This window comes from Gallus gallus, chromosome 1 (genome assembly GCF_016699485.2).
Source record: "Gallus gallus isolate bGalGal1 chromosome 1, bGalGal1.mat.broiler.GRCg7b, whole genome shotgun sequence".
NCBI lineage: Eukaryota > Metazoa > Chordata > Aves > Galliformes > Phasianidae > Gallus > Gallus gallus.
In genome coordinates, this window is record NC_052532.1 from 33,234,805 (window position 1) to 33,248,763 (window position 13,959).

Sequence of the window (13,959 nt, forward strand, 5' to 3'; positions counted from 1 at the left end):
GGATACACTGAAAAGCAATCTGAGACATTCAAGAAAAGTACCTAAGTCCTGCACTACTAGTGAAACAGAATTAATAATATATGAGTTTGTGGTTTCCTGCAAAAGAATAATGAAGGACAGCTTTTCAGCTAGCAGCTCTGCAACTGTGCTGGGAAGAAGGAAGGAAGGAAGCTATGAAGTTCCTGGTGATTTATGCCACGTGAAACCTCCTGTACTTTGTACATGTGTTTATTTCACACAAGCTACAACCCTCTGGACTATTTCACTTGACTTTATGCAGTAAAGTTGCATTTATGCCTTCCTGTGCTCTTTAGAGAGTATGCTGTACATAAAGATATAATACGGCAATCGGTATATCAAACACAGACATATGGAGAACCTGAGGGGGTTGTTCAGCTTTTTTTAATACCAATGTAGCCTTGTTCAGACATCTTCATAATTCAGTCTACCTCGCTGTTTTAACAAACACAAATGCAGGGTTCCAATTCTCCACGCTCCTCATCTCCCTCATCTGCTTCTCAGAAGGATTCAACAGCCACCGGGGCATGAGAAGACAGGTTATGAAGACAAGGCCACGCTACTGCATGTTGCTCTGAGTTAGCCTAATCCTGTCAGTGCTTCTGCCACGTAAACCTCTACTTCTCCAAATGGAAAAACAGAGCAGTAGAGAGGGGGGAGCAAAAAAGGCAAGCTTTAGTCCAGCTAAATCTAGCTGCATTTCTTTCAGTTAACTTCGCTTCTTCTTTTCATTTCAGAAGAATTATGAAATGGTGCTGCTGTCCAAAAATACTGAACTAGGGCTTGACATATGTACCACCCACAAAGTTACATTTGGACTCAGGACCAACATTTTGAAAAACCAGGCCAAATCGCACCAGGAGCCAAAAGAGATGTCAGAACGGAAGAACTGGGACTGACATGATGTTACTCATATGCAAACTGGAATCTGCTCTAAATACACACACACACACACAAAAAAAAACCCATCAGAAGCTGCTAAATACCAAAGACAATCTATCAAATAATTTTTTGCAGTACCTGCCATCATTAGTAGTACTTTAAATATTTGTTAAGTAAGAGACTATCAAAGCTATACACACATTGCTGGGCTGGAGCTTGAAACACTACTCATCTCCTAAATACAGACTACAGAGCCAAAATCCTAGAGAATTTCTTACATGCGTTAAGCCTTCTTCTGTTCTTAAAATTAGTCTTCTGAAAGCATGCACAAATTCATCAACAGAAATGTAGAAGATGCAAATATACAATTAAAAGTTTTTAGTGACAAAAGAATGCACACTGTATTTTCTTTTACTGCATAACGTACAGGTCTGCTGTTCATGAAAAGGTATTGCATCAGCATCCCTGGGTACAAAAGATGGTAGCAAAAACAATCTACACTGACCTAAAGGGCTCAGTTCTGTGAATGACATGAGAATCCAGAATCCATGCCCACTGTGTGCTCTGCTTTTCCACAGCATTTGGCTTTAGAACACTTGCTCATTTTTCACATCTCTGCTTGTGACACCTGATATTTAGGGAGGAACAGCAAAAAGAATTGCTATCAAAAGGCTTTAGCTTGAAGCACAAAGCAAAACCTACTTGTGGCAAGCACAAAGGAAAAGCACTACAGCATGAGAAATGTCTTAGTTTATATTGAATACAAGGATGAAGACTCTCCTTTGAGACATGTTTGTAGACGAAGTATATTTCTTGCACTGTTTCTCTACTAACCTATAAAAAATCAAAGACATACCAAACAACAAACACAACAAAACCTCTCCAGCAAACCAAACGGCCTTCCATCCTCCTGGTCTGTGTCACCCAAGGTCAAGCCTTCTTGGCCATACCAATAGAAAAGGAGTTCTATCCTTGAGCAACGCACAATTTGATAGAAACAGGTGCTTCCCTCCTGCCCTGCCTGTCCCACAGCCCCAGCAAGGAATAAGCAGATTGAAACTACCTTTGGATAACAGATCTTAAACCACCACCCCAAAATGAACTCTTTGTACTGTCTGTTGAACTGCACACAAAATTTTCCAAAGGGAGTAGTGATATGTAGCACAGGTTAGGGACGGAGCCACTGAAAATTATGCAATTTATGTCTCAATGAAACCATAATTTTTTAAAACATCCCTACACATGTGCTTTTGCAGAGTCAGGATCTTTAAATCCAGAGAGCACTGTCTGATACTAAGTACCCTCTAGATATGTTAGCTTTAATGTTTCAGTGTCTTTCCCCTATTACTCATCTGACATATAGTTTAATGAGGCAAAACTACAATATACAAATACAATAAAAGCACACAAACTATAGTAATGTTTGTTAAGAGAAATGATGATGGCAAGCCCAGGTGGATTAAAGAAGACAGATGCACACGCATATGCACAAATTGTTTTTAGGGAAACATCTATTTTACACCAAGATGCCCTAATAGGTTTTCTTTCAGGTAAAGAAGGAAACATACAAGTTTTAAAAAACTTTTCCCTCACAAAAGGCAGAAATACCTTCTTCTAAATCTGAAACTGTACGATGTTTTAATTTTGCAAATTCCAACTCTGTTTACACATACATAATTATTTCACACAGATATTATTTCCAGGTTGGTCAAATCAGACTGGTACTTGAGCTCTGGGCCTCCAGGGAGCCTGCGCTGTGGTGTACAATCAGTCCTAAGACAGAGTCTTGGACCAGATACGTCCCCCAGGTACCAGGTACTCCTGTGGATGTAATTCCTAAGCGAAGCAGACTGCACCATCTTGGCCAGCCCACTTTAAAGACTCAAGCATTGGCATCTTCTCTCAGGCACTTCCCTGAGTGTGGCTGATTTTTTTAATCCATTTGCCTCTAACAGAGCACTAACAGAAAACAGTGGAGGAAAAGCTGGAGAGAGGGTGGGCAAGGACCTGGAGAGGTCCTTGTCCATAAAAGGGCACATCAGGAAAAACCATAACTGAGGATAATTTATAAGCACCTGACTCTTTTTGTGCTCAGGAGAAGAGGAGGGACAAAACAAATGTACCGCAGGCACATTTACTCACTGTTTGCAACTGGCAGAGCTTCCACCACTTGCGAGCACCTGAACCTGAGTGCAGGCACTACAGTTGCACATCAAAGGGGTTCACGTTCTGCAACAGCTTCACTGGGTCAAGGCCTTTTTCACAGTGATTTTGCTAACTTAAGCACTTCTTAGAATTTACTTCATCTCTTCTAAAAAGACAAACAGGAAGGTTTGTCTGCAACTTACCCTGAAGATAGAGGGGTAAGGGAAGTGGGCTGTCAACACCCTATAGGCTTAATGCACTGTGATGGACAGAAGAATCATTTGTAAATTCACATTTTGCTGAGCTTCTTGCTAAAAGGATGTGGTAAAGCAGATGGGAGGAAGACTGCCTGTTCACCCGCAGTGTCTGCCCCACACTGGCCAGCTGGGATCCTCTGGAAAGGAAGGAGATCGCTGATAAGGAGGGATCATGCAGCAAATTCTTCTGACAAAGATCCCTATAGTGCAGGATGGGGAAGGCAAAAAGACAAAGCAAGCAGAGACCTCGCAATCCCAGCTGCAATACTGGAAACTGGGAGCAAGGGGCCTCCTCTCAACAGAGAGCAGAGACTTATGCCCACCCTGAGCAGCAATGTAAAGGAGCAGGATTTCCTGAGGGTCCAGCAGAGGTCACGTGGAACATGTGCAGCACGGGAAGCCAGAGAAAGTGTCCGGACTAGAAAGAAGAAGTGGGGGGAAAATACTTCACCTTAGCCAGGATGAAGATTCGTTTTGGTTTTGCTTTTCAGACTGAAGATTATTTCCGTTTAGTTTCTGTCTGATAAAACAGATTCCACAGACTGGGAGCCTTCTGGTGTCCTTCCACATAGGGAAGCTGACCTTACACCAAGGCAGAGCCCAAGTGGAGCTGCGCAGCCACGCAGGGACAGGTCTTGGTGCACTGCTTCCAGAAGACGCTCCTGCAGGACACGACTCGGACCAGCCGCTTTCTTGCCAGGCTCACTTGGCCCCAGAGAGGCTGTTTCCAAAGAGGTTTACCCCAGACTTACTTTCCCCCTTTGTTGCAGAACAGTTCTTTTTTGTTTTTGCTTTCTCCGGTCCCAAAGACTCTGGCTCAGCTCCTGTGGCATGTGCGCACTTGGGGAAACCGGAGCCATTCATCACTGCCAGGAGATATGCTGTACGCAGCAGGTCAGCTCCCACCTCCCGCTGCTCCTGCAGCGAGGGCTGCAAATCTTAAAAAGATGCATAACATGCACATTGCAAACAGCCATTCATCATCGAGAAGCCGTGCCCCAGACGCCCTGGCGCAGCCCAGCAAGCTGCTCCGGCTGTGCACACTGAGCTGCACCCGGCTGCCTCGCAACCAGAGGAGCACGAGGACAACAAGGCAGGCAAGCGGCCGCCGATGGCCGCTTGCGCTGCAAAGGTGACATCCTCGCTCTCCACACTCTGGAAAGGCTTAATGCTGCTAAGGTGGCCCATAATCATTAAATTATGAAAACGTAAGTTGCTGGGAGGAAATTAATACCAGGCATGACTTGGGAAAAGGCTGCTTTCTTGTGAAGTAATTATGAAATTAAAATTTGATCTCTCCCTGGTGATTGCACAGAGGATACGGTTGAGGTCTCAAGCACAACAATACAGGCAGGGTTTCAGCAGAAGAAGCGCAGAAGGTTTCGCCAGACAAAAAAAAAGCTCAATTAAAAAATGGGGCAGGGAGGATGACTTTTTGTAAATTACATGAATTTGGCTAAAAGGCGTAATCAAGCAGGTTATGGCACAGGGTCCGCAGACTTCCAATTACTTTTTACAAGTTGGATTCAAGCTGTTAGGAAATGCAGCTTATCTGAATAAGACTAATAATGCTAAGCTAATTAGACCCACAGGCATTAGCCGGCAGATAAATTCAGGCAAAAAGAGGGACAGTGTCACTTTAAATACTGCCTTGGGATCGGAGGAAAAGCTAATGAGGAGTGTCAGTTGGGGCTGTTTTATTAGGTGGCTCTCCAGAGGATACAGCTCGAGGTTTCTGTAGCGGGGCTTCTGTGCTTGATTCAATAAATCAATTTATATTAAATGGGGGTGCAGCGCGGCCGTCTGCTTCTTAAAGCTCTCTGTGGCATTTCTCAATCTGCTTACGCACTGCCCAGCCAGGCTACCTGAGCGCGCTGTCGAAGGACGTGGAGCGGAGCAGTAACGAATAAGACAGCAGCCACACCGGCAATATTTGTTCAATTGGGCCTGCGCATTACCAAGCAAAACATGTACATTGGCTCTCACCGTGGTACTCTGGATCCCCAATAAGTGATTAATGAGACACTGGTTTTTGTGAGCCGGAGACTGAACCGCAGACTGCGAAGCAGGCTGTGCAATGAAAGCAAAAGGCATCCATCCCAAACAATATAAAACGGCTTGAAAAGTGAAGTTGCTTTTTCAATCAGATGCTTGGAGGCTGAAAGACATTCCCTGTTGGAAAAGAAAAGGGCGAGCACAGAATAGGCTGGCGGCTTGCCTGGAAGTGGCCAATATTGACTCTAGAATAAAATAGGTTTTGCTCAGCGCTAGCCCTGGGGCACCAGCCTCTGCCTTGGAATCAATCACACGCACAGTGTGTCCCCAGGTTGTGTATTGTGACAAAACCTCACCAGAACGGGGCCAGTAGTGCCCTGCAGGTACCGTCAATGGGCACACTCAGGTGCAGCACACAGCCCTCCAGCTCGCTGTGCTCTGGGGCTCCAGTCCCAATGGCACGGCTGGGGCTGCACTGGGTCAAACCACACTGTATGGGTCCAGTATGACTGTGTGTAGTCCCGGAGGGCAAAGGAAGTCAGGAACATGTCAGGACTGAAACCGGATTTTTTTTTGTCTCGGCCCTTTTGCTGCTGAAATGTATTGAGTCAAAAAGCTGGAGCTTTGATCTGAAAACAAGCATTTAACAAATCCTGCTTTAATGCAAATACCAGAAAGGCCACTGTTTACATTCTGAGGAGAAGCAAGAAGTTAATTTTGAAACCACAAAGGCTGATGCCAATGGGTAGTGCCTTCTGGATACCTCTGGTTAAACACAAGGCTGTAAGGCTGCAGAAGGCTGACAGGGCACACTGGATGAAACAGCTCATGTGCCTGTGTGCCATAAGGGGCACAGTAAGCCAGAACAGCACCAAGCAGGTTTGGGGACAATGTCTGAGATGCATTCGGAGCAAAGCAGAATTGCTTTACCCACATGTAAAGAAAATCCTGCCAACTGTGTCTTAAATGCTACATAATAGGAGGAGATGGAAAACACTCACTGTGTGCAGTCCTTAAAAGGAGCACAGTTCTCACCAGGCACGCCTCTTCCCCATTTATTTCTACCTCTTTTAGCATTGGCAGCACTTTGCTCTTGTGGCCAGAGTCCTCCCCGAAGCTTCTGTTGCCAGGACGTGTCCATGTCACCAGAAGTACCCATTCTGATTCAAGCTTAACCTCGGCAAGTCGCGGTCTACAAACCCCAGACCAGAGATCCAGCTGTGAAAGACTGTTAGTAACACAGATGTCTGCCAGCAAATTACAGCTCGAGACAGCTTGGAGGCTTGTTCAGCAGGAGACATGGCTCTTAAGATGCTTTGCCAGCTTCAGAACGCTTTCTGCGACGGCTGAATGTGAGGGGGGTGAGGGTGCAGGAGGAGAAGCTCGTGGCCTGCTTCAACCTAGATGGGATTCATTTTATATACATTTAATGCAGCAGATTTCTCGTCCCACTGGAGAGAAGGGAGAAAAGGCAAGGGGTGAGAGAGAAACGGAGGCAGAAGAGAAATGCCGGTGTCAGGGCCGTTACAGGCAGCCTGGACTAGTGATGTAGCACACATTGCTGGATCGGTGGTTGTCCTAATGCTTCAGGGAAACTTGGCAGCTCTACTACCACTGTGGGCAGCTGAGACAAAGCCAGTGTGGAAACTTCACAGGAAAAAAAAAAAAAACGAAAAAATGAAAAGAAAAAAAAAAGGCCAAATGCATTATGACAGACCCAAAGACAATAACTTTCTGTAATCCAAATGAGCTGGGCAAGCCAATCCATTGTTGAGAATCTGAAAGGCTCCAGTGCACAGGAGAAGGGTAGAATATAAAAAAAAAAATTAAAAATCATACAGCTTCTAATAGAAAACACAGAAAATGTCCTGAATTTTAAAGTAAAACAGTTCATTTTCCTGAGGAAACACCAGAGCAGAGTTTTACACCCTCCCACTAAAAGAGGCAGTAGGGTGTAAGGCTGTTTCTTCCTGACATCACCTGCACCTCTCTTTGGGTACATGCAAATGTCAACACACAGTGAAATCATCGAGCAAAAAAAGATTCAGACAATTGATCTGCATCTTGAGTGATAAAGGTTTGGCAACACTTTAGCATACCAGGCTTTGGCTGGCCAAAGCACCATCTGACATTTTCTAGAAAAGAAATGTATACGCTAATTTATTTTCCATGATAGATACTGTCCTTAAAAACAAATGGAGAACAGATATGTCCTTGGCTGCCATGTCCTGATGCATCAATTAATTTGAAGGATTAGAACGGGAAGAAAACAGGAGCGAGACTCTTGAGGTGGAAAAGAATCACTCAAATGTCAGCCACCTCAAACTATTGCCTCTGAGGGGCCATCAAGGTGGAAATCTCACATCTTGTCCACAACCTCAGCCACTAAGATCGACCCAGATTTTGGATAAATAGAAGCAGATTGCATTTCCTCAGCTTAGGAGATGACTGCATGTAATACGATGGAAAACAAGACTTCCTTGGGCAAGCACCCTGAGAAAAGAAATAAATCCTTATTTAAAAGGACTCTGACTTCGATAAATGCTACGGCAATAGAGCGGTTCCCTCACCATTTCATCGTCCTGAAGCAAAGAAAGAAAGAGGCAATATGTGCACTAGCTGTGGGGTACAGAACAGCTAAGAGATTCAGATTCTTTGACTCAGGACAAAAATGCAGCCCCCATTTTCCACTTCCAGCTAGAAGTCAAAAGGAACAGCAGGGAGAGGTAGTATCATCACAGCCTCCACATGCTTTTGCTTGGCACAAGCTACCCCTTTCTGGGAAAACACTGAGGTAAATTCAGACTTCAATTTTCAAGTCACAATTTTTGTATTTGTTCCAGAACAACTACTTACAGCTAAGCGTATTTGTGATAAACCAGTGGTAATCTCTGCACTGACCACATTAGAATCTGTAACTGGATCAATGTGTGTCCCACACTTCAGGAAATTCAGAGGAATCAGCAGGAAAATCAACTCATTTCTTCCCCCTGCCATATGCTAGAGTTAACAGAGTTCACACACCAGTACTGAAATACAATACATCAAAACAAATCTGCAATCAGTTCAGACTTATCCAATATCTTCTACTTGCTATTCTACATTTAAAACATGTACCTTCTTATTTATCTTTCTTCTGAAGCCAAGCTAGCTATGCAATAACCATTCTGAATAAGGTGAAGTGCTATGCACAGACTCACAAGCAAGGAACAAACCAATATGCAGACTTATCCCTTTGTTTAATTTTTAACCATTCCAACAATGTATGCATCCCAGCATCCTGCTTGTGATTTTTACTGCAAAAAAAACCCACTGTAAGTAGAACTCTCACTGTGGTTTTTGAAACAGCTCTTGTGCTCATTTGGAACCTCTGCTTTCAGAAAGCAGTTCTTTTTTCCACTTCATCTTTTTCTTGGTATTTATCAACACCAAATTTGATCACTGTGATGCCCATTTGTGTAAATCATTTAATCCTTCACAGTTCCTCACAGCCCTTTTTTGTTTATTAACAGAAGAGCTGTGTCACCTGCAAATACTGCAACTTCAGACATTCTAACTGTATTTCCTTTCCAGACCTCTAACCAACAAGGGAAAAGCCAAACAACTCCTGTGAACCCAGGGAAACTCTCTTTATCTTTCAACGAGGTAAATAACTCTGCTCCTACCCTCCTTTTTAGAGTGACTTACACACCTCTCCACAATATTTGTTGTGTGGTTTGGCTTCCTCCCCGCCCCCCAAGTTGCATCTCGCATCTTGAAAAATCTTTTGAAAGTCTACATGAAGCCATTCCTTTCTGATGCTTCAGAGATCAATGTGCTTAATAAGAAAAATCTCCCTTTGCAGAAATTGGGAGTCTTTCAAATATTTTACTGTTCAGCCTCAGTTGGGCCAATGTTCTCATTCTGTTCCTATTCTTTCGCTCATGCCTGCACCTTTTCAAAATGTGCAGCCGTTATCAGCAGGAGAGGATTGCATATTTCTACTATCAGCTGTTCAAGTTGATGGACAATTATGAGTATTCCCAGATTAATATGTTCTGTACAGTACAAACAATTCAGATTATATTAATAAACATAGGTTATTGCTCTGCCATTAAAATACCATTATATTTATGGTCTACAAAGCACGGGACAATCAGAAGCATGCAGAACTGTAGTTGTACTTGTGCACGCAAGTCTCCAAATCTACAAGAGCTCAGGCGTTTTTACCCTCTCCATCCCTTCCTTTCCTCAATGAACATTTTCTTAGGATCCTCAAACACAAACAGCAGAGAAGTAAAAGCCATTTGCATATATAGAACATTTGCCTTTATATGTCACATACACAGTACTCAATGACAAGGAATTCTCTGAGTGAGAGTCACTTGAGAAAGAGCCTCTTGAACTGACACAAAACAATGACGACATTGACAGAGACAAAGAAAAAAACATTAGGTTTGTCTAATCACAAAAAACTCATCACTCTTCCTGTCTTCACCTCATCAAGTCAACATTGTTCATTCAAATCTTTCATTTTGGGATGACTATAACTTCTATTGTACAGGCCCTCAAGGGTTACCCAAATGAGGTGTCAGCTGCAGTGGAGCATGGGAAGCAGCTCTTTCCTTCTGCAAGCACTGCGTGCAAAGGGGTGGTCACCCACTGATCCAGATTCTTTAAGAAGTTACTTGCAAGATAGGAAAGTTGTTTATCTGTCTTATAGGAATACTCCTGACGTACCTACCCCTTTGAGTGTTTTCTCTGCTTTGAGTGCTCACGTGCTAAAATGATCTGTGGTCTGGGCTGTGCAGGGAGGTCAACTCATTTTAAATGTTAATTTCTGAAAGAAAAATACATCTAGAGGATGAAAATACCTTTCTTTATAATACAGAGGTGTATACCTCCACCTTTGATGCAGTTTACTCACAGATGCATACAAAGCAGGCATATGCTGGGAAAAAGGCTGACCTCTTGCTGAGAAGGGCACATCCTTACCAGCCAGTCATGTTGAAGTCACGGTAGAGCATCCTCTTTCCAACTTCCTTGCGCTGCACCCTCCGTGGAAACTCTAAATGTGTGAACTCATTTCCCAGTAAGTGGGGCTGCATATAAGCCTGTGGGTAAAAACCAAGCCACAGACACCACATGAAGATTATAAAACATTGTCTATTTTTATTGAGGCAGCACTACTATCCCTTCTCACTCCCTTCCCACACAGTTTTTATTTTTTCTTTTCCTTTCTCCTCCTTTTCAAACAAGGAAGACAACAAGCTTTGCTCTAGCAAGGTGCACTACACTAGTTCCCATACTACCCAGAGTCTGGTAGTGGTCTTACATGGAGCAGCCCCTCTCTCCCTCAAAACCTTTCATTCTCAACCCTTCTCAACATTTGTGATCTTTAAGGTACTCTTCATCCACTGACCTTGAAGGAGTCTGCAGGGTTTCATAAAGCAGAACATCTCCTTTTGCAGGCTGATGACTCAAGAGAAGGGAACAGTCAAAGGACAAAGCTATTGAGCAAGTGAAGACTTGGAGGAGTACACGTGGAGGAGAGCTCAAGTTGGCTCCACCTAGCCCAAGGCTCAACCGCATCACAGCTGACTGTGCTTGAGAACACCATGAGGTAACTTCAGCTTTGTGCACTGCACACTTTGTACACAGATCACCTGACAAGTCATCCTTAGACATACCATATTTTTTCCTTTGTAAATAAACTTCACTTGTTTTTCTTTAATAAATGCATAAACAATTCTTTCCTCCCAACCAAAGCCACATCGTGAATTTTTCTGAAGATACAGACAAATTGGCTAGGGAACAAAAAGAGTTGCATTTCTTAACCTTTCTGCAGGTATCTCTTTTTCCTTATCCAGCCAGTTAAGGCAATAACGTCTGTCTTATCTTCAGCAGCAGCTGCCGTCAGGGCAGATCAAATGAGCTGGCTTTAGTTGCTGGGTTTGTCATAAATCTAGTGCTCATCAAAGGTGAGCAGCAGGAAGCAGTGGAAGCCCTTATTGATCTACCTGGCAGCTATCATACAGATAGTTTACAATAAAATATTTCCCACATTTAAGGGCTGAACCTGCTCCCACTCAATTTAATAGGAGTTGGATCAGGCTCAGTACATCGCAGTGCTAACCGTCGATCAGCCTGTCCCTGCTCTCTTTGCCAGGCATCCTTTCACAAAACACCTCCCAGCTCAGCTGAGACGGGGCTGAAGGAGATGCTCTGTGCATCTGACAAGATTGGATTCTGCTTTCAAGAAGCAGCTTTCAAGCACACAAGTATGATCTTGACATTGTGATCCCTTCCTGAAATGGAAGCTCCATCAGATTCGCTCTGCACAGTTCAGGGAATTACATTTTTCCTCCTGCAATCTACAGGCATCCAAGGTTCCCTTCTGCACCTAAACTTCTATGGCCATCTAATTGGATTGCTGCTACTCCATAGAGAAATGTCTTTGAGGAGCAGAACTGACTTTGGAGTGGCCAAGCAATTGTAGACAAGATGAGTCTTTTCATACTTCCAGAACCCAGGATTCTTTATATAAAAATAGATGTAAAGTTCGTATTTATTTTTGCTCAAGTTGCAAAGACATTGCACCATCCCTAACGATTTCTGTACTCTACACATAGCAATTTTTTTTGTCTTACTTGTTCTTCCTAGTCTATGATTTTACAAACTCAACAGTCTGTTTAGAAAGTGCAATTCAGTTCACATTTGAAGATAAATAGCCTATCTTGATTGAATCATTACAAAGTACTTCTAGGTAAAGACTAGTGTTACCTATCTACAAAAAAGGAAGACTTACTGAAAGCAAAAACCCCCAAGAAATGAAATGAAAATGGAGATATTTAACTCTTAGATTATGAGATTACTTATTAGGCTGGATCATGGGTTCAGAAGAAATAAACTTACAGGCTTTTAGCATTTTTCCCCTTGAAAACAAGAATTTCCTTTATTGAAAAGGGAAAGCAATTGGGAGAGACTGCATTTCATAAAGATTTACTCAGATGGAAAGTCTGAGGTCACAAGTGAAATAAGATTAATAAAGCTGGCAGAGTTACCACAGGACTGCTAATGTTCAAATAAGATCTCTCTTCCGCAGCCAAGCCTCAATGCTTGATTTACAATCTAGGGATCTTAACTTGATTCTAATATTTTTGGCATCACTGGAACAGGGGGAAAAGAGCAATTTGGAAGCTTCTGGTGCTGTGAGCTGAATTCTTATGTGAAGAATTTTTTTTTCTTCTTATTCCTTTCCTTTTTTTTTTTTTTCTTTTTGTAGGTGTTTTTTTTTTTTTTTCATTTTTTTAACAGTTGTTCTTGATGCTTCATTGTAATTCTATAGAGAAAAGAGTATAGCTATGACTTTCAGTTGAATTTGTCGATAACTGTTCTCCATTTACTACAAGGCAGGGTTCTTCTCCCTTTCCACCCCTACCAAACTACGCTGAACCAAAGAATAAATAAAAGCACCTCTTCAAAAATCTACAGCTCTCTCAACTAGCTACACAGACACTAAGAAATCCCTTGAACGCATAAAAAAAGCTCATAAGCACAAGCTAAGTACCAGAATTTCAGCTGTGATGAGACACCACATTTTAATTTTTCATTTGTTTAGTCACGATCTGTAAGAACCTCAGATTAGAAACATCATTCAGAGAACTGAAAATGTAATAAAAGCAGTGACTATCAAACACCTTCTGTATCCTTATGAGGCATGTTCAGACAACATTGTTATTCTGTGTTGTGAAACAGGAATATTTTCCATCATTTCTCTTTCAGAAGCTGCTACAGTTTTTTTGGCATAAATCTGGCACAGTTTGTATCATATGTTTGGTACTCAGCCATTTTATGGTGTATTTTGTGGCTGGTTGTATTACATTCAACATTGGCTGTATGAAATGGAGTCTGTTCAGGGAAATATTAGTCACGTTTCTTTCAAAAGGCCATTTACTTCCTGCTGTGTTTCCCAGTGTTCAGCAAAGCAAATAAGAAATTAAGATAAACCCAGACTTACGCACTAGTGCGCTCGTTAATTAGGTGGCAGGGAACATCGTGCCTACCTTATTGTACCTTGCAAGTCTCTTTCCTCCTCTCTATTCCCACATCTGCTGATGCCCTGTCCAGCTCCTCCAGAGCTGCTGTGGCAACTAGCAGTTCTGCTGCACTGCTTAGTATTTCTGTACATGCTTTTCCACGTGTCATAAGCCATACCTTACAATAGTATTCTTATTGTATCATGTCATTTTCTCCAAGAGGATATTTTCCTACCTGAGAATATTTCTTACAACAGCATGTACTGCACAGTGCATCCAGGAGTTCTCTAAATTACTCACTTGTCACCATATGGCCAGGTTCACATTTAAGCCAAACGGAGATAACTAAAGGAGGTGGTGGTAGAAGAAAGGAAGGAGGTAGGAGATGAATCCATCCCTGGATTGGTCCTCCCTTTGTTACAAAAGGACAGGACCTTTTTTACCTCAGCATCATGCAGTGCAACAGATGGTCAAAGCAGTGCTATGCTGCATGAACTGTTAGATAATTAAGTCACATTTGACTTGTAACATAGGGAATAAACTGACATTTGGGATATCCAGGTTCACCACCTCTTCCTGTTCCCCAACTACTCAACCGTCACCTGGACAATGAAATAAGAAAAAGTTCTCTTTGCACTCATACC

At 42.7% G+C, this 13,959-nt stretch overlaps 1 protein-coding gene across 3 annotated transcripts in view; it reads right to left on the reverse strand.

The window, feature by feature from the left end:
* Positions 1 to 13,959, reverse strand: part of PPM1H (protein phosphatase, Mg2+/Mn2+ dependent 1H) — a 136,083-nt gene that overhangs the window by 25,511 nt on the left and 96,613 nt on the right. For all 3 annotated transcript variants that reach the window (XM_040670460.2, XM_003640351.6, XM_015282711.4), the window contains exon 6: positions 10,272 to 10,390. In XM_040670460.2, the coding sequence (XP_040526394.1) occupies positions 10,272 to 10,390 (119 nt within the window). The remainder of the gene's footprint in view (positions 1 to 10,271; positions 10,391 to 13,959) is intronic.